The 26873-nt window shown below is 40.3% G+C and overlaps 1 protein-coding gene across 1 annotated transcript in view; it reads left to right on the top strand.

Moving 5' to 3' along the window:
• Nucleotides 1–1248: 1248 nt before the first annotated feature.
• plcg1 (phospholipase C, gamma 1) overlaps nt 1249–26873 on the top strand; it is a 28812-nt gene continuing 3187 nt past the window's right edge. The window contains exons 1-32 of the mRNA XM_063463595.1: nt 1249–1510; nt 2655–2942; nt 11337–11489; nt 11669–11762; nt 11865–11912; nt 12449–12533; nt 12693–12776; nt 13116–13138; nt 13229–13298; nt 13389–13490; nt 14796–14914; nt 15425–15510; nt 15922–16042; nt 16305–16473; nt 16572–16694; nt 17007–17108; nt 17282–17469; nt 17894–18094; nt 18184–18303; nt 18417–18597; nt 18749–18826; nt 18925–19028; nt 19248–19341; nt 19496–19565; nt 20840–21003; nt 21126–21222; nt 21324–21548; nt 21661–21809; nt 22447–22561; nt 24703–24864; nt 25426–25514; nt 26540–26805. Coding sequence (XP_063319665.1) covers nt 2726–2942; nt 11337–11489; nt 11669–11762; nt 11865–11912; nt 12449–12533; nt 12693–12776; nt 13116–13138; nt 13229–13298; nt 13389–13490; nt 14796–14914; nt 15425–15510; nt 15922–16042; nt 16305–16473; nt 16572–16694; nt 17007–17108; nt 17282–17469; nt 17894–18094; nt 18184–18303; nt 18417–18597; nt 18749–18826; nt 18925–19028; nt 19248–19341; nt 19496–19565; nt 20840–21003; nt 21126–21222; nt 21324–21548; nt 21661–21809; nt 22447–22561; nt 24703–24864; nt 25426–25514; nt 26540–26805 — 3899 coding nt within the window. The 5' untranslated portion in view covers nt 1249–1510; nt 2655–2725. The remainder of the gene's footprint in view (nt 1511–2654; nt 2943–11336; nt 11490–11668; nt 11763–11864; nt 11913–12448; nt 12534–12692; nt 12777–13115; nt 13139–13228; nt 13299–13388; nt 13491–14795; nt 14915–15424; nt 15511–15921; nt 16043–16304; nt 16474–16571; nt 16695–17006; nt 17109–17281; nt 17470–17893; nt 18095–18183; nt 18304–18416; nt 18598–18748; nt 18827–18924; nt 19029–19247; nt 19342–19495; nt 19566–20839; nt 21004–21125; nt 21223–21323; nt 21549–21660; nt 21810–22446; nt 22562–24702; nt 24865–25425; nt 25515–26539; nt 26806–26873) is intronic.

Genomic DNA, 26873 nt, shown 5'->3' with positions numbered 1-26873 from the left:
GGGCTGAAACTGTCCAAACAGACAGAAACTGTCCAAATTGTATTTTGCAAACGCTATTTTGTAAATATACTTTTTTGTGTTGTGACGCTGAACATTTTATATAAGAGTGTATGGAATCAGACTCCATTTAGGAGCCATCTTCAAGTGACAACTACTTGTTTTTTAATTTTAATTATGTCGCACCAGTTCACAACATCAGCCACCTCATGGTGTTTTATATAGGAGAGTAAAGGCCCATTAGAAACGCTCCCCAACAATCAGACGATCTCCCCTATGAGCCCTGTCATAGCTTGAAAATATGACAGGGCCTCCATTTCCTTCAAGGAACCTCAAGGAGCGGCAGTTTTTTCTGCTTCCTCATTTAACTGTGGATGTTGCCTCCTGTTTAAAACCAGTATTACAACATGCTTCACCGTCACCACAGATGATAAAGCAACTGCATAAACAAAACACAACAAACAACCAAAAGTACACACAACACTCATGGTGATGCCTCTGTTTATTTGAAATAAAGCGCAACTACTTTGATAATAAACACTGATAATGATAATAAACATACATATGTTAAATGTGTGAAAGGTATGTGAAGTATTATGTTTCTGTTTCATACAGCTGTTGGGAATAGGGCGATCAGATCGCTATAAAATAAATGCTGACTAAACACAGTTTGTGCGAAATGCTAGCTCATAAGGAGGTCGAGTTATTGTTGAGGTTTTGTCTATATTATTGTAGGGTCATTACTTTACAATACAAAGCACCTTGAGGTAACTGTTTTTGTGATTTGGCACTATATAAATAAAAGTGGATTGAACTGGCATTAGGATAACCTTTTTCTGACTATATTAAAAAGCTTTTACAAAAGCCAGAAATGTGCATGAACCAGTCAAAATGTGTAACGTCGTCTCAAGATGTGGGACAGTGGGGCAAGGAATAAAACAAAAAACAAAAATAAAAAACGAATAAATAAAACTGCGCTGTCCCACATAAAGAGGGACATCAGGTCGCCCTAGTTAAGAAACGGGCGCTGATTTATTTTTCAACTGAAAGGGACTATGTGATTTTTTTTTTACCTTTGTTTAATTAAAGTGATGCTGAATCTAATGTTACACGTGAGTAATTAATCTTTATTAACTACATTCTCAACCTCTTTACGCGACGCGGGTGGTTCTTTTATTGTGAAAAGCCGCGACGGAAGCCTCGTGACAGACTCCGGGTAGCTTGACGTGCCAGAGAGGGCCTGCGCTGGCTTGATCCGAGAGCAGACAAACTTGCGTAGTCTTACCACGGGCTTCGGTGTCTGTCTGCCTCTCTCTCTCTCTCTATGGACGGCCAGAGGCGAGAAGAGGAAACGGGAATTGTTGTTGTCCGGACCGCAGCGCCTTATGAGAGCCCGGCGATGATTTAATCACGGAAAACCTGAGTGTGGGTGGGAAAAAAAGAAGGAGAAAAGACGCGAGGAGAGAGGAGCAGCCAGCCGTTGGAGATGTGCGGTCGGGCCGAGATTGCGGCGGTAGGTAGTTCCAGCACGGCAGCCCCTCTCCGACGTGTTGTTTTCCCAGTTAATTTTTCTCCGCACGGAAAAGGAAAAGGAGGAGTAGGAATGAATAGAACAGCTACTGCTACCTTAGTCCCCCTGTTTTTTTACGGGTCTAGCAGGGTATGTTTGTTGTTTTCGCCCAGCGAAATGCTAGCACACACCGGCCCCGTTTCCACGCCGTGAAAATAGCCAGACGGTTCTTGTTACAGCGTTAACCCCACTCTTCTGCCATTCGCCACCAGTTGTATTCCTAAAAATGTTTTCACAGGAAACTTTTTTTCCTGTAGGGAGTTACAGGCCTGTTGGTCATTTTCTGTTTTTAATTGAAAAAGCAGTCTAAATAACATTAAACCCCCTCTCTCCTTTCTGTTGTTTTTATCTACATCAACATGATTTCTGGTTGCACGATGGGTTTCGGATGCAGCTCTCATTTATTCACACCACTCTTAATGATACATAATGCACTCTCTCTGATGGGATTGAAAGGTTGTAGCCTAATCGTTGCTCTCAGTAACTGTACCCTTAAGTTTAATAAGGTCAAAGGTATGTTTTGAAATATATTCTTTGCCCACATTTTCATTATTTGGTGAATTTATGTGCTGCAAAACTACATAGTGATATTTTGTACTATTTTGTTTAGCATGTAAGTACGGAAGATAAAATGATCTGAGAAGTTGAATGTTTGTAATCAAAACGTACAACGTAAAATATCTAGGTTATTATATATATATATATATATATATATATATATATATATATATACATATATATTTGTGTGTGTGTATGACATGAGTCATTTGTGGCTTCGGGGCTGAACATTAAACAAGAGTTTTTAGAAATATAATTTTATAAATGGTCATTATAAAGCATTATTACTCCCTACGTTCGTATTTGACATGTATCTCAACATATGGGTAGCAGTGTCTTACAGTGTGCATTTATTTATAAAGATTGGATGATAGAAACATTTACACTTTATCCAGTATCGTTTAAAACATGGCTCTTGAGAGCATCAAACTCTTTGGTGCCTTATAATGTGCATGCAGCACTGACACACATGAAGTCCCAGAGGAATTGTTGTTTCACGGGCTTCCCCTCCCTTCTTCTCCTGCTGTAGGTATCCCTGTCTAAGCCTGGACTGAGCAGATTGTTCTGAGAGGAAACGGATAACAAACAGGGGAAGTGAACATGGCTGGGACCTCTGGCTTCTTTTCCAACGGACCTGTGCCGTGGATGGACAACGCCACAGAGATGAACAACCTGTACCGAGACCTGGAGCTGGGGACAGTACTGACACTATTTTATTCTAAGAAGTCCCAGCGGCCAGAGAGAAGGACATTTCAAGTAAAGCTGGAGACCAGGACTATTATCTGGACTCGGGGCACGGATAAAATAGAGGGCGAGAGTGAGTATTCTGTCAGTGCAAACATGCTCATACAAATATCAGCGCTCCTGATGACTGGTAAATTTGTAAGGTATATGTGCCAGAACTGGTTGGTTGGCATACAGTCAGAAATATGATGGGTGCAATGTTTTTTAAGGTGCTTGAATGCCTCACAAAAGACTTGCACAATGGGCCGACATGATGGTATTGTGAACAGTTGGATAGTGTTGTCAGTTAGGATGTGATGTCACATCTAAAAGCCCCAAATAATTGAATTCATACAGCAAAGACGCAGTGAAACCTCACAATTCCACTGATCAATAAGAGACTGGTGGTGCAGTGATATTGTAGATGTGGGATTTTTTTTAATTTATTTTTTATTTTTTTAATACATTACAGGTAAAAGCGCTTTAAGCGTCACATAACTAGCAGCTATTGGTGTAAGATATTTTAGTTGATGTCTACATTGGAACCCAAGGCAACTGATTAACCTTTAAAGACGCCAAAACCTTTGTGTTGTGAAAAATGTAAGTTGTACTGCTAGGATTAAAAATGAAAGTTACTTCACAAATACATGAGTAGTTTAAGAGGTTGGTTGGTTGAAGAGGTTTTTACACTAAAGACAATTTGGAGAAACTGGGATCAGTACGGTAGAAGTAAAACTGAAGCGGCTGCTTTTTAAGCGCATAAATCGATCTAATAGCTAAAGTTGTATGATAGAAAGAAAATATGCAACCCCGCCTGTGTGTCGTAATATCAGTGTTTAAAGTGCTTCTTACTGAACGACAAGTTGCTTAAATGTTCAGTTGTTTGGGATTATTTTCTTGCAATATAATATATTTATTTCTCTTGGAAAAAGCAGGTATGAATATCAGAGGAAGAAGAAATTAAATCACGTGTCGGGTACAAATAGTTCCAGGGTCGACGCAGAGAAGAAACACTGTTTCCTTGCGCTCTTTTGTTCCTTTTTAATAGGAATATTCTGTATAGTACCAGGAAGCTGACATTCAGGTTAATCTTCAACAAAGCAGCGTGTCTAACTGAGGACGCACAGGCCTTTAGTGAGTCGTAATGTCATCTGTCTCTTGGGTAGCAGGATGCCTTGTGCACAGCTGCACTCTGCTCCGGATGCAACAAAAAGAGCACACACACACACACACAAAGGAGGGTAGGCTTAGTGGTGTTCTTTTCTTTTTTTTTTGTGTTGATGGTTTTTTTTGTTTGTTTTTTTGTTAAATCAGTATCATCTTCTTAGCGAAGGGTTTCATACGCCCATGAGCTCATAGCTGCCATTTGATACTCCTGGAGAGGTGAAATTGGCCTGAGCTGCTCATTAATGTTCAGAAATAGAATACCAGGGTTTTTACTGGAAGTGTGTAATCGTTCAGGAACGATTTGGCCCCGTGTATTTACCCCTTATCAATGGCAATGAAAGAATGATGTCCATTAACTGTGGAAACAGCAGTCTTGCATGCTTCTAAATATAAAGTGCTGAGAAGTGGACCCATTTGTTCCATCCTCTCTTAAAGTGTATTTTGTGCATTTTTTTTCACCACTCCACGTGATTTGCCTTTCAGTTTTTGCCCCGTGTTGCCAATCAGATAATTGGCTGCACTCATTTGTGGCTCGCACACTTGTGTATTACTCTACAGCACACTATGATGTATGTGCGGCTTGACATAGCAGGATGTGGTCTTGCAGAATAATTGTCAGTAGACAGACGTGCCTTCTGAGCGTGTCATAAATATGCAGCTTGGATACCTGGGCTTCAGTCTGTCTTTTTAAGTGAAAAAGTTTGCTCCAGTTCTGTTAGTCACTACATGAGTGTATAGTTTGTTTTCAAAGAGACTGCTGCAACACATCCTGCACAGCACCCTCAGTAAAACTCAGCAGTATCATGCTAATCATTTTCTAACCCCCTTGTTTAGTGTGTGACAGATACCAGGTGACATATACATGAATCGAAATCATGTTTGAGTCATTAGGCACCATCAACTCATTTTAATATCAGAGAGCTACGGAGATGGAAAGTGAGTTCGCTGGCAAGCTTTGATGAATTCTGAGCCGCTTCTAGAGTTTTATGAATGAATACTTTTATACTCTCAACCATTTATTTGAGTTTTGTGTCCTGGCTTGAAAAACAAAACAAAACAAAACAACTTAGTTCTTGTAACCTCATGGTCATACCCTGTTATGTTTACAAGCTCTGGTTGGAGATACTGAAATACAATTGGCGAAAAAGGGCATAAAAGCGCATTTAAAATCATCTGGTCCTTAGCAGTTTTTAAAATTAAGTAAATTCATATTACACAGTGTTATTTATTTAACAAAAATTAAGCCAAAATGCAGAAGCAGTGTGTGAAAGACTAATGCTGCCAATCAGATGCACTTGGTTGGAATAGAATAGAGTACGTCTTTATTGTCATTGTACATGTACAGTGAAACTGTGCAGGAAATATAAATAGACAATAGGACAACAGTAATAAATAACAAAGCAAGATGAAGTCACTCATTAAAAGGACAAATTGCAAAGGACTTGGTCCGTGTATATAGTCTGTATGTAAATAGCCTGAAGGATGAGGTGCTACTTAGACAATGGCTCAGATTAGTGGGTTGGTGGGCAGGTGTATGTATGGAAGACATAGTGGTGGTGGCCTTAGCTGTTTGTGAGTCTGAAATTGATCATCAGTGAGTGTGAGCATCTCTACATAAGCAGACGTTTCAGGAATTTACTGCTCTGGGGAATTCAGGTGTGTTAACACAGTGGCAAAGAGAAAAGACATCAGGAAAGTATATGAGGCCATTTCCAAACAATTTAAAGTCCATCAGTCTTTAAGTGTGGATCTCCTAACAAATTCATTGCAGACCTTGCAATCCTCAGAAAACTGCAAAAAACCTAAAAGCTACATCTCAGACTGTACAGGCCTCAGCTAGCATTTTAAGTGTTAAAGTTTGTGACAGTAAAAAAAGAACAAGATGGAACAAGTATGGCTTGTTTGGAAGCCTCTTCTTAATAAAAAGAACATGACAGCACCGCTTAGGCAAAAATGCATCTGAGCAAATCACAAGACTTCCGAGGCAATGTTATTTGAACAGGTAAGACCAAACTGGAGATATTTGATAATAATGCAAAGCACCACCACTAGTGAAAACTAAACACAGCATGTCAGCACAAACACCCCATACCAGTTGTCAAGCACGGTGGTGGAAAGGTGATGGGTTGGGTTTGTTTTGCAGCCACAGGAACTAGGCACCTTGCAGTCATTGAGTCAACCATGAACCATAAGTATTCTAGAGTGAAGCCATCTGTCTACAGCTAAAGCTTGGCTGAAACTGGGTCATGCAACAAAGCAGCAAATCTACAACAGAATAGTTGAAAAAGAAAATGAATAAGTGTTGCAGTAGACAAGTCAAAGTCCAGACATCAGCCTGAGTGATATGCTGTGGTGGGACCTTAAGAGAGCTGTGCATAAATGAATGCCTGCAAAGCTGTAAAGAAGCGTGGGACGAAATACCTCCACAACAATATGAGAAACTCATGAAGGCATACAGAAAATAATTACTCCAAGCTATTGCTGCTATAGGCGGCTCTATATGCATTTGAATCATGCGGTGTACTTAATTTTTCACACACAGTTTCTTACTGAATTGTGGTTTATTTATTTTGTTATTCATCTGAAGTTGTATTTACCTAATTGTAAGACCTGGTAAAGACTAAATAGTAATTTATTATATCCTGATATGAAAAATCTTTCATGTCCTTCCTTTTTGCCGTGGCGTTGGGCAACATTAAATTGCTCATCTTCAAACACAGCGTCACTTCACTGTTTAGCGGGTTATATTTAATAACATACTGTAGAAATTTTTCTGTGTCATCCAGTTTATCTCTGGTTGAAGAAAACCACTGTGGGTAAATTTGTTGCATCTTGATAAGCCTGGTGTGGTGTTCATTAGAAGTTCTACATCCTTTGCACTTTTGCTCAGTTGAATGTTGAGAAAATCTTCTCTAAATCTGCAAGTGTGTGTGTATATATATATATATATATATATATATATATATATATATATATATATATATATATATATATATATATATATATATATATATATATATATATATATATATATATAACACATCACAGCTCAGACACTGATAAAATTAAATATAAACGGCACAGATATAAACACTTCTCACATGTAGTGTGAACCACGCAAGGATAAATGGTCAGCAGTAAGCATGAAATTCAACTCGCAGGCCTGGGCAAAGTCTTGTAGAAATGCAAGCTGCAGTGTAATATTAATTCTAGGACAAATACATATAAACTTGCTAAGTAATGACAGACACATCGTAAGTTTGAATATGAGACTTTTTTTTCCCTTTATAAACACTACATAATGATGCCGTGCTGCAACTGCTCCTAGGTTTGGGACAAAATCGATACTGCAGTATACCACATCCGCTTCCTCCTATGGTGTTATCAATACACTAGCAACAGAATCAATTTTTTTATTTAACCCTGTGAGGCCTCAGTCATTACTCTGACCCCTTAGCCTATATTATCAGAGTATGTGATTTTTTTTCTTTTTTTTTAACCTTTAAAAACTGACAAGCGTCAGTCCTTTAGTTTTTCTCCAAAGCTTACAGTAACGCTAAAATGGCTATGCGACTTAAACTTCTTGCGCATACTGCCAATCTAAATGGATTCCTTAGCTAGAGCCACAATTTCTTGACTCTTCATGTTGACATTGAGCAAATAAATGAGGTTAAAATGAATGTCGTTAACCGGCTTGCGTTGAGGAAGAAGCAGCTCGGAAAGCGACAATGGCAGACGGCAAGAGAATCGGAGAGCTAACTGAGTGAATTTACAGATTATTCAAAAGTTGAAAAATAGGGATAATACTCCCTGACAATACAGTGCACTGAATACATGGATAACTCGAGTTTTTTGGTCTTTTAGGAATATTTTTCACAGATATTTGTCTTGCACTCTACTGGATATCACTGAACTGTTGCATTGTAATGACACGAGTTACTTTCTACATCTACTGTTGCATTGATCTGCTCAGTCACAGAGGGGCAGTTCACATACATGCAGAAACGGTCAAATTCATTTCATTTGAATAAGAGCTGTAATTCTAGATGAGCACAAGAAAAGAAGCCACATCTATTTTGATAGTAATTTATGTCTTTTAACAAAAATTCCTCAAATATGTTTATAGATTTTTCTACTGTAAACATTGCTGTTTGCTTAATATGACTGCTAACTCAATATCTTTGGGCTGTGGACTCTGATCGTGACAAAATTAGATATTGAAATTTGGACTCTGGGAAACTAGGATGGGTATTTTCCACTGCTGCCCTGAGATTTTACACTGTCATCGGGGCAATAATTGGCAGATTAATCTACAGTGAAAGGATTCATTGACAACCTTTTAATTTGAATGGTGCAGGAATGTAAGGCGTGTTCAGGTATAGAGAGGATTTAGAACTGTGTTGTCGTTGTTGTTGTTATGATACGTCGGTGAGCTGTTTTGACAATAATTCAAACCACATACTGTGTTTTAACACGCACCACGACATTGGATGAGTTCCTTTTCAGCAGCAGTACCAATAAATGTTCTCACCTGTAGCCTGGAAACCTTTTTTTGAGAATGAAGAAGTCTTTGGGTTGTTTTTGTTAAGTTACATAACCTGCGGGTGGAATTAACTTGCACACACGTGTGAAAACTGTCATCCTTCTGATGTGCTTTTTCCATACCTCCCGCAAAGGACGTGCATACACTGTAACACCTCAGACGTGATGTCATTTCTAACTGACCCACCTTTTTTTGTGTGTGTTTGTGTTACTCGTTCTGATCTGGCCGTAGTTTATATGTAAGAACATTTTCAACAAAATACTGAGACATTAGCCCTCAGGCAGCAATGCTGTTACTTAATCAGAAACTGCTTTCAGATTGATTGTCTGTATGAAAACGTTGTAGAGAGCAGACTGTTGCTGGAAAACAAGCAGAACTCAACAGCAGACTCGTTCCATTTAGAGATTTTTGGAAAGGGGAACTGAACCCTTTTAGCGGCTTGTCAGATGTTTGTCAGAGGAAAAGTCTTCTGCTGAAGTTGATCCCATATGCTGTCAGTGAAGCTCACATGGATCAGCTGATGTGGAAGTGTGCAGTGAAACACTGTCACAACATAGGCCGCATAGTCACTTGGAAATGTTCAGGGGGTTTTTCTTGCTTTAGGTCAGTCTTTAGAATGGATGGTGCACATAAACACGATTGATCTGCTTAATAGTTAAAAAGATGAGTCTGGGGCTTACCTAACAGATTTATTTCTGGCTATTTATGGTTAAAAATCTAAAATATGCAGTCCAGGTAATTTGTGGATGTGCCCATATGCAAGAAAGATCCTACAGTGTCAAGTTCATATTGCATACCCATATGTTTTTATTTATTCTATAGTCATCTTTATATTTTCTCACTTAGAATATTTAGCAAAATAATTGCTCAATGGTCCTTTGCTGACATTGTGAACATGATTATCAGTCAAAGCTCTTAAGTCTGCATGGCCGAGTGTGACGTTTTCAGTTGCCATGAAATTCTAAGCGAATGCTGTGAACGTATTTACTTTTGACACCACCGTGGTTCAGTTGTAAACACTGCAAGAAGGTGTGCAATTTGAACCCTTGCAGAGTTGAAAAATATGGGCTATCTGGGAAAAGGACACTGTCACAAAAGCGATTCTTAATCTCAAAATTTTGAGTCGCTGGTTGAATGCAGTTCAGTAATAATCATAGCTTATGTCTTTACCCATCCAATCCAATATTTTAGGCTTTATAGCAACACTAAAGCTGACAGTTACTTTTGATTTGTTTTATTTGTAATATTCTTTCTTTTAATTTTCTTATTAAATGTATGTGAAATGTCAAAAAGTTGGGCCTTCTTCCTATATTTTCAGCACATCCTGACATTGTATGTGAAACAGTAGAAGTTTGACATTTTAGATGAAAAACAGAAATGTTCTTTTTGATCGTTTGCTTTTTTCGCAATATCATAACATTGGCTTATTTAAAGTAAAACAACAACAACAAACAAACAAAAAGGAAATTGGGGGAAGGGGGTAAACTTTACATTGGCCAAAGTTTAAACATCAGGCTGTCATATTTTTACTGACAATACTTTTGCTTGGGTATAAAAAATGTTGGGAGACAGGGCACAGCACAGAAGGAAGTGTGGTAGTGTTTTGCAGGATACCTCCTCTCATCTCTTTTGGTAAGGTTACACCTCTGGCTATCTCTTTCTTTCCTGCATCTGTCTGAGGCAAGCTCCAAATATTTTGACACAAATGACTAAAAGTGTTGTCTAACAGATCAGCCTGTCATAAGTGCTTCAGTCTAAACGGAAGTCTGCTGGCCCGTGTGGCGGGTTAAGTAAACGGAGATATGATATATGATTAGAGCACAGTTTGGTGAAATTCTGTGAGAAGACATTTTTATGCTTGAGAAAAGAACATGCACATGCTCACCTATACGCAAGCACAGATGTGGTGTGTAGGCGACAAAGGCACAGGATGTGTGGTTCAGGGGCAGGAAGAGGAGCAGGAGCTGAAAGAAGTGTGTGTGTGTGTGTGTGTGTGTGTTTAGCAGGAGAGTCCCTGCTGTAGGTCTTGAACTGCAGTTAATGTAACACTGATAGGAAGCCGCTGTGCTACTTTGCAGCCCACACACTTGTAAAGTTTCTCAATGATCGTTTATGGAGTTGAGATAAAATTATATCTGGTCTTTTTTTCTTTTTTCTTTTTCATTTGTCATGTCTAAAGATAAACTGTGAAGCCGTTGTGTGAAAACGTTAGCATTGTCATAGTTCCGATCATATATTGTTTAAATGTTTAAACACGCACACTTAACAGCCCGCACTTACGAGCAGTAGGTACATACTGTGATATATTTGTCATGTATATTTATATTTGAAATCTCAATCATTAGAGCTGACCAGTAGCTTCTAAAAAAAACAAAAAAAACCCAAACAACAACAAAAAACTGCCCTCTCCCCATTGCTTACTAATTGGTGGTTTTTGATCTATACTTGAATGTGGTTTGGGTCACCGCCTCAGCTTCATTGTTTTATGTGGTCAGAGGGGCTTCAGGTACTTGCACAATGTTTTTATTTTTTGTATGTTAGACTGTTAGGGTTAGTACTGAAGTGTTTCATGTTTCATACATGAAATGGAATTAGAAAACAAGGAGAGCTTGGAGCTAAGTCTGCATTTTTGTGCCAGATACTTTTATTTTGATTATTTCCATATCATTGCATATAAGTTTTGCACACCATATTCATACCAGAATATTACCGTGTCATGTGTTGGGATCCTGCAGCTTTGTGTTTTGCTAACTATTACATATCTGTCTGTATCTACAGTTGATATTCGAGAAATCAAGGAGATCCGTTCTGGACAGAAGTCTCGGGACTTTGATCGCTATGTGGAGGACTCGGCAGCACGGCTCGATCAGGCCCACTGCTTTGTTATTCTGTACGGCACAGAGTTTCGCCTTAAATCACTCAGCCTGGCAGGTATGCTCAGAGAAGGACGGCTTACACATTGACAATAAGTAGCCTGTTACCATTGTACCTCAATAAGATCATTAGTACCATTGATAAATCAAATCTTCACATTTTGTTTGTTGCTAGGCTTCTTGTATTTTTAGCCTGTGACAGAATTGAGTTATTTAGATCAGCTGTTTTTGCTACAGCAACATCTGATGAAGAGATGACCATGTGGGTGCAAGGGTTAACCTCGCTTGTGACTGACACATTGAAGTCTCCAACACCTCTTCAGATCGAGCGGTAAATCTGAACTTATTCAAAGTTTGTGTAAATAGACGGCATTATCTGTTTTCTGTATGCAATAAATCGCTTAAGTCTTTCTTTCTTTTCTTTAATTTTAAGGTGGTTGCGTAAGCAGTTCTACGCAGTCGATCGCAACAGAGAAGACAGGTAACTAAACTCGGTCAAAGGATATCAGCTGCAGAGTTAATCAGATCGCCCTCACAAGAAATGGATGTTATTAGATGTAACTCAATTGTTTGCTACACCAGTGGTGTGCCCTTTCATCTAAGAGCACATAGACTTGCTGCAACCGGCTAGTAGGTGTCTGTGAGAGAGCTCAGTTGAGGTGTAGTGAGGGAACTAACCCCTCAGCCGCACACCAACAACTCTTCCTGCAGCAGGAAACAGACTGCAGAGAATGGAGAGGAGATGTACAGAGATGTTTGTCTGTTACATCCCTGACAGGCTTTTGTTACTGTGTGCGCCGTGTATTGTCATTTCTGGCCAAAATTCCAAGCTGTGTAGCAGAAGTGAAGCCCAAACCACTCAACAGAACATGCAGGGTGTCTGTTTACAAGGTTTCAGCCCATCTGTAAACTCAAAATGGCATTTCTGCCTCACAATAGTATCTACAAGTAGAAGTGTTTGCACATGTTGCACATGCTTATCCGTGTTTGTTTTATTTTTCAACAAAACGTGTTTAGGATATCCTGTAAGGATCTGAAGAGCATGCTGAGCCAGGTCAACTACAGGGTGCCCAACATGAGGTTCCTCCGAGAGAAACTTCCGGTAACCTCTTGCTGCTTACTTTCCTTATCACAAACCTCCTTCCCACTCCATCTCCCCGCCAACTTCCCTTTCACGATGATGTTGTTTGAGGCTAAAGATTTATGATTTGCCGTTAACAGTCATTTCACTTTTCTTTCTGATTCTCTGCTTCTTTTATAGGACTCGGAGATGAGGAATGGAGACGTGTCCTTCAGCCAGTTTGCGCAGCTTTATCGTAGTCTCATGTTTGATGCCCAGAAAAACGTAAGTGCAGTCTTTTTATGTATCCACAGATAGTCCCTGTGCTTTCATCCCCCTAGCATCCCATCTGATGCTCTGCCAAGGCTCACTTCATCTCCCATCTGTCCGTTCTCAAATGGCTTCAAGATCAATATGCACCAGCTAAAAACCCACCAAACCTCTCTGGTGGAGGCCATTAGGACACACAAACACACACACACAGATAAGAAGGCAGGCAGGCAGGGGTCAGATAAAATGGATAACCTCAGTGCCCTCCCCCCACCTCACAGGATGTCTAACACTGAAAGTGCAGCGCTTTGATTAATTACTTTAAATGTTTTTTGTCTCTTTACTATCTTTTAGATGGAAATCCCATTTCTACAAAGGTAGGTATACAAAACGCACACACATACACAGTGATGTTTTCTCTTGCATCACGGTTGTTTGCTGAAATTAACCAGTACTTTTTCTATCAGGTTCATTGATAGACCAGAACAGAGGATTTCCCTGGAGGACTTCAAGAGCTTCCTCTTGGAGTCTCAAAAGGTATTCTCTCGGTTGTTGGACATTTACATGTTTTATTGCCGATTTGTTTTGTTTTCATGCTCTAATGCATGTTTGTGTTTGCTGTTGCAGGAGATGTGGGCCACAGATAACAACAAAGTGCAAGAGTTTATGTTCGGCTACCTGAAAGACCCCCTGAGGGAAGTGGAGCAGCCTTATTTCCAGCAAGACGAGGTATGCGCACCTCGATGCCTCTTGCGCTTTCTTTTCTCACTTGTGTTCTTGTTTTTTTTTCTGGGTCTTCGCTCACTAACGGAAAAATGTACCATGTTTTCATAGGTTATGTTTTCCGATTTCCCCCCTGTGTTGTTAGTGTGGGAGGGAGATGCTCAGAAATTAACATGACTGGCCATGATCTTGGCCCTGAAGCACCTCCTCCTACACAGATATAAAAGGTTATTGAGTGTGGTGCAGCATGACAGTTCTGCAGAAAGCAAAGGATGATTTTTGTGGTCACCATAAAGTCATGAATAAAAGAGGAAAGTGGGACAAGCAAGCCTGCAGGAGGTGATGCTGTGTCTTCGTGCCAGAGGATGTTAGGTCACTGGTGCCCAGGCCTTGATTATGTGCAAAGAAAAGCCCATGAATAATTAAAAAAAAAATACATACTTTATTTTAAATATTATCACTACATGGAAATTATTATAGTTGAAGTTTAATGGGGAATCTGATATGTACAAATCCTACTCTAATGTGATGTTTTTGTTTGCTGATTATGGAATCCAATGTCATTATGTGTTTAATACACAAGTTAAATCTAAGAATCTGGATTAAGCAATTATGACATTTTGAACCTCACATTTAATGTTCCATCTCAGTTTTTCTTAGTTTTTGTAATTTATTCATGTTGGCAGTTGTGCGTGGTCGGTGATTTAACAGTGTTTTTTAGAAGCATTCATATTATTTTGACATGAAACATTTATCTTAGTACTTTATCTTGTACTTTTCCTACTTGTTAGCATGTGTACAAGTTGACTGCCCTGTGGTTTAGAGCATTTGTGTTGTTTAAGCATGTGAAAATGTGCCAGAAAGATTTATATTTGCAAGGTGTACCTGCTTACAGGATAGATGGGCTCATGCAGTGAAATGTTTAGGTTTTGTATTTGTTTTGGTTTTTTTACTTTATATCTTGGAATTTAGAATTATATTGAAACCAAGATAGACCTTTTCACCAGTAACATAAAAATAACAATAATTTTGGTGGAAACACAAACTCAACAGTTCTCACAGTCCAAAGGCTGGATCAGAACTTGGCAGTTCGCCTCTCCTTGGGGGCTCTAGCGCATGCCTGTGCATACAAACAGGTGTTGAGCCACTTGTTAAATGCCTTAAGCAACGATGCCCTGATTCCTGAGTATTTAGGTCAGATGTTTTTAAGAATCTGATCATTATCATTTCAGTGCCACGTCGGTATATTGCTGTAAGTTAGGGTCTGTAATTCTTCCCACTTTTCACTGCTCCTCATTCTCTCTTGTGTAGTTCCTCACATACCTGTTCTCCAAAGAGAACACCATCTGGGATTCCTCCCTGGACCAAGTGTGTCCTGAGAATATGAACAACCCCCTGTCTCACTACTGGATCTCCTCTTCGCACAACACGTAAGCATGAAGGGCATTTATGCATGTGTCTGGTTTGCCCGCTTTAATTGGGCCCTGGGAATGCTGGAGTTCTTGAAACCTCCCAAAAGAGGTCTTTTGAACTGGCTTCACACATCAGATAAAAGTGTATTATTTAACAATCTCTTTCCCGAATGAGATCCAGGCGTTTATTTTGCAGGAAAATGTATTTTTCCTGCCATTGAAAAGTGTGTGAAAGTCAGCGCAAGTAATTCTGTACTAAATGTGAAACAATGCTCATTGGAGCAGCGGAATGAAAATTTCCCATGTTGCTTTGATTAGGCTTGAATTGACTGACTGAATGAGTAAGAAGTATTTATCCGGTCAACAGAGGAGAACGAGCCCTTTTGATATGACTGTATCGATTTATTTATGTAATCACCATAAAAAGTGTGTTCGTGTGTTAAGACACTCCCTGACATGTTAATCCTCTGAGAGCCTGTGTGTCTGTGTGTTTTGTGTACATACTTGACATTGTGTGCTTATTTTTAGCTACCTGACAGGAGACCAGTTTTCCAGTGAATCGTCTTTGGAGGCATACGCACGCTGTCTGAGGATGGGCTGTCGCTGTATTGAATGTAGGAACACACACACACACACACACACGAGTAGTAAATCACCACTGCTTGACTTTTAACCAACTAATTAACTTTTACCCACTTTCTTATCCTTCACAGCTCGACTTTTAACCCCAGCTAATACACCCTTAACCAGGTCCTCACACGCAAAAACTTATGCAACCGTTCCTGATATTGCTTTTCAGCAAACCCTTGTCAGGCAGGTTTCTATAAATAAGACTTGTTTGTTGTAGGGTGAAAAGGTCACGTTAGCTCAAACTAATTTAAAAAAACACGAAGCGATCTTGTTTGCCTTGAAACATAAAGATCCTACAATTGTCCCGTCACTCACACACGTCTGTTTATTTTCTTTATCCTTAAAGGATAAAAGATGAAATGATGTTGCATGCATGTGTCTATGTTTTTTTTCAGTGGACTGCTGGGATGGCCCTGAGGGAATGCCAGTCATCTACCATGGGCACACCCTCACAACCAAAATCAAGTTTTCTGATGTCTTGACCACCATCAAAGAGCACGCCTTCGTCACATCTGAGTGAGTGTGCATGACAACGCGCTATTCTTGTTTTGTTTTGTTTTCTTCTCTTTTTATGACTGTCAGTGGGGATGTGGTGATTAACAGGATAAGAGATGGCGAAGATAAAGAGATGATGGGCACACACTAATGTAGAAACACTGTGGGCAGGCCACAGTGACATCACTGTGAGAAAATAAAAGTCACATCAGAACAAAGTTAAACAAGGGGTTTCTATGGATTTGCCACTCCTCTGAGGTTGAATCTGTGGTCCCTTTTACAGATATCCCATCATCCTGTCCATAGAGGACCACTGTAGTATTGTACAGCAGAGGAATATGGCCACTCACTTTAAGAAGGTGTTTGGAGACATGCTTCTAACCAAGGCAGTGGATATCGCAGCAGATGGGCTGCCCTCACCCAATCAGCTCAAGAGGAAGATCCTCATCAAGGTCAGAGCCTCTTGGAGTCATGAGAAATCTTTTGATTTTTTTGGGGGTGGGGATTAGTAACCTTACTCTGTCTGTCCTTCTCCTCTTATCTGATGCAGCATAAGAAGCTCGCAGAAGGCAGTGCCTATGAGGAGGTGTCCACCACCACTCCCTACTCAGAGAATGATATCAGCAACTCCATTAAAAATGGCATCCTGTACCTGGAAGATCCCATTAACCATGTAAGCATGTTCAGTCTATAAATAGTTTCTGAATCCTGCACGAGAAAGAATTTTTGGGCAGAAATGGTCAGAAAAGAAAAACTAGCTTCTGTATCACATATGCTTTATGTGGTGTTTATCAGTAAAAACATGAAAAATAAAGTTAAGACTATTATGTTGCAGTCTTCCTTTATCATCTGTTATATTTACAATTATAACTCAGACATGCTTTATCAGCATTTTTTCCTTTGCACTGTAACACATGGATCTTGTAAATATTTGATCCAGCTATTTGAACTAACAATCTGTCTCATTTCTCTCCCTTCATCCCAGGAGTGGTACCCTCATTTTTTTGTTCTGACCAGCAGTAAGATCTACTACTCAGAAGAGACCTCTAGTAACCCAGGAAATGATGATGAGGAGGAGCACAGAGAGGTTAGTAGGTCTGATCTGCTGCTGAAGTACAGAAATTATTTTTGAATGTGAACATTTGTTCGCATTGTTCGTAATTTGATAGAATTTTAATATTTAGAGGTCTGTGGGAGGCTCTTATTTAGAGATAAAGTATGTGGATACACATAAAGTGAACACATCTTGAATCTTCCCAGGTGTCCTATGGTATGGATCAACATGTGACAGAGAAATGGTTTCATGGAAAGCTTGGTGCTGGGCGGGATGGACGGCAGATAGCCGAGAGGCTGCTGTCTGAGTACTGCCTGGAGACTGGAGCCCCTGATGGCTCCTTCCTAGTTCGGGAGAGCGAGACTTTTGTCGGAGACTACACTCTGTCTTTCTGGTAAAGTACACATATTTTGTATTTAAAAAACGTCTATTGGATTTCAGGGTGGAAAAGGTAATTTAGGGGAAATCACTTTTAAGTATAGGGAACTTTAACTTGTATGTAGAAAACTAGCACGTGTCACTAAAATATAACCAAATTTAAGTGTCGCACTGGCAGATCAGTCAGTGATCATGGCTGTCACAGTGTGACGTGTGATCTGTCTGATGTTATGAGCTCTTTGTGAAAGGAGGGCAGGACAGATCAGTCTGTCTGTTATTTACCTGCAAGCTATGGGAACAATGTAGAGATGGTATCACAAGGCAGTTTGTTAAAGATTAACAAGAGTTCACGTGTTCTTAACTTGTAATCAAACTGGAAGAAAAACTGACCTTTCATTGTTTCTTTCTCTCTCTCTCCATGCCTCCCATCTCTGCAACAGGCGCTCGGGTCGGGTGCAGCACTGTCGCATCCACTCTCGTCAGGAGGCAGGCAGCCCAAAGTTCTACCTGACTGACAACCTGGTATTTGACACGCTCTTTGCTCTGATTACCCACTACCAGCAGGTGGCGCTGCGCTGTAACGAATTTGAGATGAAGCTGACTGAGCCGGTACCTCAGACCAATGCTCACGAGAGCAAAGAGTGAGTACACGTGCATTTTCAAAGATTACTGAGAAAGTGCTGAATTTATTACGTGATGTGCATCATATTTTTGTTTTTGTTTGTCGCAGGTGGTACCACGCCAACCTCTCCAGGAGCCATGCAGAGAACATGTTGATGAGGGTTCCTCGCGATGGGGCTTTTCTAGTCAGGAAAAGGGCAGAGCCCAACTCCTTTGCCATTTCATTCAGGTAACTTAGTTGCCAGTTTAAATCTTAGATGATCAGCATATTGAGTGTAGATGCACATAAATGCCTTGGATCACAGTTATTTAGCAGAGTTCTCTCTTTGGGTTTCTTCACAGAGCCGAGGGTAAAATAAAGCACTGTCGTGTGCAGCAGGAGGGTCAGACCGTGGTGCTGGGCACCTCAGAGTTTGACAGCCTTGTAGATCTTATTAGCTACTATGAGAAGCACCCTTTGTACCGTAAAATGAAACTACGCTATCCCATCAACGAGGACACACTGGAGAAGATAGGCACTGCTGTAAGTACCACATTATACAGTCTACAAAGGAAACGTCTGGCCAGTGAAAAATGCTGTATTGTTTCATGCCATTATGCTAGTTTCATTCTGTGGTGAAATCACCACCAGCCTAGCAAAAAGAAAAACAAACTCATAATGTATTGCCCAATAGGAGCCAGACTACGGGTCACTGTATGAGGGAAGGAATCCAGGCTTTTATGTGGAGGCTAATCAAATGCCAACATTTAAGGTAAGAGTGCAGGATGGAGAAATCGACGGTTAGCTGAGATCTGCAACATCAACACTTGGACATGTAAACATGACGTAACCTTGTGTGCTGTCTTTCAGTGCACGGTGCGAGCCATGTATGAGTATAAAGCCCAGAGAGACGATGAGCTTTCCTTCACTAAGAATGCTATCATCTCTAATGTGGAAAAACAGGAAGGGGGATGGTAAGTGAGTGGCATCAAATCCATTCAGGAAGTAGCTCTTAATTATTAATTTAGACTGCGAATACGTGCGTAGCATTAGAGAACTACGGTAAATGAGTGAATGACACATTTAAAATTCTCTTATCAGTCCTGGGATCATTTTCTAAATATGAAACGCTTCTAAATATTTACAAACCACATCCCTTGTCTCTTTACCCCTCCCGCCTCTTCATCTTTCAGGTGGAAGGGTGACTGTGGAGGAAAGAAGCAGATGTGGTTTCCGGCAAACTACGTGGAGGAGATCAGTCCGTCAGCAGCCGAGCCTGATAGAACTGTGAGGATCAAACCCTTAAAACGAGATGCTTACTCAAGCACATTTTTTTTGTATTTATTTAAAGAGAAATTAGTACACCTGCTCCCACCACAGTGAGGTCATTCATGTCTTCATTCACAAAGATACATATGTGCTCTCTGTTTTCTGTCGACAGGAGATGACAGAAAACAGTCCTCTTGGAGATATGCTGAGAGGAAGTCTTGATGTGTCTGCCTGTCAGATTAGTAAGTAGCACCTTCGCTTCCTGTAGCAAGTCACCTTGAGAGCAGTAAACCCCTACCAACTGCTTTTAAAAAAAATTTTAATTGTAGGACACAGTCATCACTAGGGCTGGGCAAAACGATTATTTTCCTAATCGATGAATCTAGCGATAAATTTTTCAATCCGATTCTATTTTGATTTGATTCGATTATCGATTATTTTCCCATTATTTGACTTGTATAGCAATTTCACATTTACTAATTTATGTATCTCAATGAAAAACACAAATTTCTTCATTTGAACACCTTTTAATAAAAAAATTGCAAAATAAAGTTGTAGTAGTAGTACAATCTTATATTAGAGATAGCATTTAACAAGAAATGAAATGTGCAAAGTGCATAGCCGTCGTGCTTTTATGATAGGCCATTTCCACCTTACAAAGCTGGCAAACGACTGAATCACTTCCGTTTCTGTTAAAATATCCCCATACTGTAGAACTGCGTGTTCGGGTGGAGTGATTTAAGTCGACTGCGGCTGCCTCACTCGTGTTGCCGCTACTCACTGCCGCCATGTCTGTTTTGAAAGTGACGACGCATCGATGCACATTTTTTTACGTCGACGTATTTTATGTGTTGACGTAATCGATTACGTCGATGCGTCGTCCCGGCCCTAGTCATCACTCTCTTTATTGTTATTTTTCTCCATTATCAGCCTCTTAGTTTAATAAGTCTTCTCTGTTTTTATTATTACTGTTGCTTTTCTCTCCGATTTGCATTTGATATGTTATTGACATCCTGCAGCCTAGTCAGTACACCCCTATTAGTTCTGGCACTTGCTGCCTTGCATTGTTAACCTGAGTCCGTTTGGGTGGCTCGTTGGCACCATCTAGTGGTAGTATGAAAGATGAGCTAAAAATGCTCAGAAAGTAATTGCATTCATTTACAAAAACATGAATGTTTTAATTTAAAAAAAAACAACAACAACTATATTCTAAAAGGGATTATTTGGTTTTATATAATCCTATCATTCTTTAAAAATAACTCCTTGCTGAATGTTATCACTTATTGTCTAATACTGGATGATACAGATGGTTTACAATAATTGCTATGGATTTGTCATCTTGGGCTCTTCTCAGGTGGTTCTTCTCCACCATGTTTTCTTCCTTTGCTTATGGTCTGTTAGTCTAGTATGACCATGATTTCAGCACCAGCCTCATTTATTTACTTTTTTAAAACCGTCATTACTTCCATTTATTGGTTCCCTTTTTCTAACTTTTTTCTTCTTTTTTTCTCTTCAGCTGTTCGTGCCGAAGGGAAAGGCAGCAGGCCTTATGTTTTCACCCTGACACAGAGTACCCCTGTGCGGATAGGCATACCGCTCGACATCGCTGCAAACACGCAAGAAGAGCTCAAGGAATGGGTGCTCAAGATCCGTGAGGTCACCTTGACCTCAGAGGCCAAGGTAAATATACAGAAATAATATGCTTCACATGAAATGCACTCACACTTTGGGTTTAAGCTGAGCAGTGATGTGCCTCACTGTTGGTACTACTATATTTATACTTGTGCCATGTCTGTGGCCAGATAGAAGAGGGGAAGATGATGGAAAGGAGGAAGAAGATTGCACTGGAATTATCTGACCTTGTCATCTACTGTAGGCCTGTGCCATTTGATGAAGAAAGTAAGAACTATGTGCACTCACTCGCCTGCACACATAATAAAAAGAAAAACACCAAATGCAGATGGGGTCACATTTCTCTTTTGTCGTCGCTTTTTTTTTAGAGATTGGCACAGAGCGAGCCTGTTTCCGGGACATGTCATCCTTCCCTGAAACCAAGGCAGAGAAGTACGTCAACAAAATCAAGGGGAAGAAGTTCCTGCAGTACAATCGGCTGCAGCTGTCCAGGATCTACCCCAGAGGCCAGAGATTAGACTCTTCTAACTATGACCCACTCCCCATGTGGCTCTGCGGATCTCAGCTGGTAGCACTTAACTTCCAGACAGGAGGTATCTTCTCTTCCTTTTCAGAGCAAAGCTGGAAGACAGACAGCACATTTCGTTTGTTTACGTGCTTTTTACATTTTTTTCCTTCTATTCCTTCCTCTTTCCCTCCCTGCAGACAAGCCCATGCAGATGAACCAGGCCCTGTTCATGCTGAACGGAAGAAGTGGCTACGTCCTTCAGCCGCCCATCATGAGGGACGACAGCTTTGATCCCTTTGACAGACAAACACTACGGGGTGTGGAGCAAGTCAGTCTAGAGATTGAGGTATAGTAGACTGAGGACTGGATTTTTCTGCTTTCAGGTGTGATGCAGTTGTGCAGAAACGAGTCTGCCCTTCATCTCTTTGGGAGAAATGAAGCGGGTGGTGGTTATGGAGACAGACAAGGTGAAACTGACAGGTGGTGTTTTGTTAACAGTGTGATTGTAGTTGCCCACTGGAGCAGCAGCAGTGATTGTAACACAGCTCGGAGAGGTAACCAAGGTACTTTACAAAACCTAGCAACCGATTGCTGCAATTTACATATAAATACATTCCCCTTTAGTTGCAGACGTAATAATATTTTTTGATTAAAGGTAACTCACTTTTTATAAATTATGAATAAACATTCATGAACTTGTTTAGAAATCAAGTCAGGAAGCTCATTGTTGTTTCTTCACTGTGAGACTCACTGACTGCTTGCATGGGTGTACTGCAAACACTGCTCATAGGTAATTAGTCATGCTTTTAATTACACATGTATAAAGGAGGAGTTCAACCTGTAGTTCAAACACTCAGTTAGCAACTGAGCAGAAAAACACATTATAAAATGTCACTGATGGAAAAGCATTGTGTGTTTGTTTGTAGCAACATGTTAATGTAAACAAAAATTCCAAAGATGTAATCGCTTTTTCTCCTTTGAAGGTCTTGGGCGCCCGGCATCTGCCCAAGCATGGACGTGGCATCGTTTGCCCTCTGATTGAGATCGAGGTGTGCGGAGCGGAGTACGACAGCGCCAAGCAAAAAACAGACTCTGAAGGTGAGCGCTGCTCTTATTTAAACACGAGTTCCTCTGCCAGTAAAGGCAGGCCCTGCCAAAACTGGGAAGGAAGAAAAAAAAAAAAAAAAGGCAGTTGCTGTTTACTGGATATATTTTCCTCGTGTAATTTCCTGTATGGTCTTAGGAAAAACAGGAAGTTGTACAAACAACTGTGCCATGTGTGGGAATACAAAGGGAAAACACTGAAACTCGCACAGCTCTCATCAGGTCGTTATGACAGAAGAAACACAAATTTTTTTTAAAAAAATGTTTTGATGGCTTAATGCAGACCTTCCCAAAATGTGGGGCCCGCCCCCTAGGGGGGGCGCAGAGCCATTGCAGGGGGGGCGCGGTATGAAAAGCGAAAAAAAAAAACAGCGCTTGGACACTGCTAGCACGGGGGCACCCACACAAACGCAAAGCAGGAGATGAAGCATTGCTGAATATGTTTCCAAACCAACTTCATTCTAAGCCAAAGACTAGAAAATATGGTGAAGCATATCTGCTCTTTGGTTTCACCTGCACAAGTGCCAAGGTAGGTCTCCCCTGCAGAATTGGTTTTCCCTGCGTGGGAAGCACGCGCTGGGCCCCTAGTTCACAAACACTTGTTGTAATGACTAACTACTCCTGAAATTTTGGAGATGTTAGCTCTTTATACAGTAAAGTTACAGCGGGATACAAATAATATCAGGCTGATCCTGCCACGATTTGTTCCCCCGGTTCAAATCATGGACAAACAGTATCCCACAGCTGTTTATGTTTTTAAACCCATTTTGCACAGACAGGCATTTTTTGAAAAATGTATTGATAGCAATGTTGAATATTATTACACAGGAAAAAAAACAACTACACGTAAAATAATTACACCGTGACGCCTCTGCCTTTCTAAATGGAGGGACAGTAACTGCGTGTGTAAATGTAAGCATGTAAAACCTGCAGATAGTCAGATTAACAGTATTTTGTCTCTATCTGCCATTCTGTAATTCATCTCATGTAAACAATAACGTGGCGCACAGCGTGACGTGAAAAAAGGCACATACCTTTGACGTTGTGTGACGAACTCTGTATTCCTCGTCCACACATAAACACAAAAAAGGAGTTTTAAAAAAATCTCCGTTTTCGGTGATTCGAAACGCCGTTTACGTGTGGACGGAACAGCTGCGTTTTCAGAAATACCCGTGTAGGTGTGGACGTAGCGTAACAGAGTTAGTAGTTTATTTTCTTACTACCTGTAATTTATTGCAGATTACTTGTATTTGCTTAATTGTTTACTAAATGTTTGAGGTGTGAAATAAACCGCAATGGAGCAAAATATGGGTGTGTGTGGTTGGAGGATGTGCGCGTGAAAGGGGGGGGGGCGCGAACATTTTCTTGTAAAACAAAGGGGGGCCCAGCAAAAAAAGTTTGGGAACCACTGGTTTAATGTATAGATTTTGTTTGCTACATACTTTGATGTGGATACTGGGAAATTTTACTGCAACCTATACTTTACTCTTTAAAATTCCCATCAGTGAGTAAGGACAGGATTACTTTAGTACAAATTTAAGAAATGTAATCTATACTTCTAACTACTTTTTTTTCAGTATATTACTAAAAAGTGGTATATCGGCATATTGTACTGTGGGCTCTAGCAGCATTTGTTCCCATTTATATTTATTTGTCTGTACTGGTTGTACACACACTTTTTAAATGTCAATCATTTTATCAGTGAAGTTCATCACCCCTTTGAATTTGGCACTTATTCAAAACTAGGTCATCAGATAACTTGTGATTTCTGTTACTTTAGATGGCAGATTCCGATGTAAGCCCAGCTCATATTTATCTTTTAAATATAAATACATAAACATAAACTCAAAATTTTAACACATTTGGCATTTCCTTCTGCTGTTTTTTCTCACTGCTCTCTGGTTCTTCTACAGAAAGGGCAGCGAGCCAAGGAAAAATAATTTTCTGTTAATGACATACTCTTTTTTTTTTTTGTCCTGGAAAGGGTTTTATTTCCATGTAATGCAGAGGTGCAACCTTTATCTAGCAGCTAATTACAGTCTTTATACTGCTGTTATAAGGGAAATATAATTGCACAAATGTTAGAGAATTGAGGATACACGCTTTACATTTTCAATATTTCTTTTCTTCTGTAGCTGATAATGGTCTGAATCCCACATGGCCGAGAAAGACATTCCAGTTCACCGTGTGCAACTCTGCTTTTGCCTTTCTGCGTTTTGTGGTGTATGAGATCGACATGTTCAACGACCAAAACTTCCTGGCTCAGGCCACGTTCCCCATTCACGGGCTAAAGACAGGTACGCCTTCAACATGTGTTCTCTGTAAATAGTTTTTACATGTTTTGTTGCTGACTTTAAGTATCTCGGGGTCTTGTTTGAGGTGAGGGGTGAGTAGAGCAGGGAATTGAGTGTAAAAGTGAGTTTTACCAGTCGATCTACATTTATCTGCTCACTTACGGGCATGAGCTTTGGTAGTGACCAATGCAAGCACTGGAAATTAGCTTCTTCTATAGCGCGGCGGATATCTTCCATAGAGAAGGGCGTAAAGCCGCTGCTCTTTCATATTAAAAGGAGCCAGCTGAGGAGTTTCACATATCTGACTAGGATGCCTCCTGGGCACATCCTAGGTGAGGTGTTCTGGGCATCTCCTGTTGGGAGGAGGCCCAGACTAAAAGCTGGAGAGGTTACCTCTTGGCTGGTTTAGTAAAGTTTCGGTATCTCCCCAGAAGACCTGGAGGAGGTGGTGTGGGCTTCCTGCTTAGACTGCCTCCCCAATTGGCCAAAAATGGATGGATGGATCTTTTTGCAGACCACTAATAAAAAAATAAATAAATAAATCTTTTGCTTCTCTCTTTATAGGTTACCGGTCAGTACCTCTGACCAACAGCTACAACGAGGACCTGGAGTTAGCTTCTCTGTTAGTCCACATGGACATAACCAGAGGAAGGGTGAGCTCCACAGTGTTTGTACTGTCAACAAACCACTCAAAAACATGCAGACACAACTTGAAGAAGGCCAAGCAGACAAATTGCTGACAAATTAGTAATGAGTGTCAGGAAAGCCAGATCTTGATTAATTTTTTTTTAAATTTTCTGTTTTTTAAGTTTTTATTTTTTTTATGGAAGAACAAATAGTCAAATGAGTGTACCTCATGTCTTAGTAGTGATAGTATACTGTACATTTTTCTGAATTACAGGATTTGTATGAAAAAAAATTAGCTACTAACTGGTGCAAAAATGTAAGGGCAGTGACATTAAAAGAAGGAGAAATGCATCACTATTTTAACACTTAAACCATGAGCCCCCGACCCCATCACACCCTCTGTATACAAACATCAGCCCACCACCCCTGGCTGACTGAGCTTCGGGTGTGATCGCACAATTGAAATACGAGCAGACACAAACAAAAAAAAACAAAAATAAAACACCAACTGTATAGTCACACATTAGGTGGCAGGTCTGCAATGAGATTCGTCAGACAGTAAATGGTGCAAAACACCCAAATGGGCCATAAAAGGCTTCCATGTATGAAAAAATGTCTCCCTTGGGCCTCTCAGTACAGCAGACTGATGTTTCTGTGTACGAAAGGTGAACGCAATTATTTTTGTTTAAAGCTAATGCTTCATTAGCGGTCCCAGAATTTGCTATTAGTGGACATTGTTGCAGGGGACTCAACTGCTTTTATCTTGAGCATCAATATAAAGCACAGATGTGGAAAAATGAGTCCTTTTTAAAAAATACTTCAGTTTGTCTGAGTTAAGTGCTTGTATGTTCTTTGTCTGTAGCTGCCTCCCTCAAATTATTTCTTAATCCCTCCCCAGCTTTTCTTCCCATTTACTTTTGCCTTTATAGTTCATCTTATGTTCTTGAATGACCTGACAAAATTATAAATGCAGGACTTTAAGCTCATCTTTGATTATACAGAGAACCACTAGTGTTTACTCCTTTGTTTTGTTTTTTGTTTTTTATTTCAGGATGAAAACGGTGAGGTTCTCAGCCCATTCGCTGCAGTCGGGGCCTCATCAGTGTCGGCAACAGCTCAGTCAGTGCGGGAGCGTTTTGGGGAGCTGAGCTCAGTCTCCTCAACGTCCTCCAGCATGTCTCCTTTGCCTCAGTCTCCAGCCCAGGCCATGGCCTACAGAGGGAGGGAAGGCTCTTTTGAATCCCGCTACCAGTCCCCCATAGATGACTTCAGGGTGTCCCAGGAGACACTGCTGGACATGGACGCGCAAAACAGAAGGTGTGTGTGTGTGGTGTGTCTCTCTTTGGGGTGTTAGATGCCTGTACAGAGTGTTTTGGATGTGTAGA

The sequence above is a fragment of the Pelmatolapia mariae genome, linkage group LG20 (genome assembly GCF_036321145.2).
Source record: "Pelmatolapia mariae isolate MD_Pm_ZW linkage group LG20, Pm_UMD_F_2, whole genome shotgun sequence".
NCBI lineage: Eukaryota > Metazoa > Chordata > Actinopteri > Cichliformes > Cichlidae > Pelmatolapia > Pelmatolapia mariae.
The sequence above is the reverse complement of the archived record's forward strand: the minus strand, read 5'-3'. Positions and strand labels throughout refer to the sequence as shown.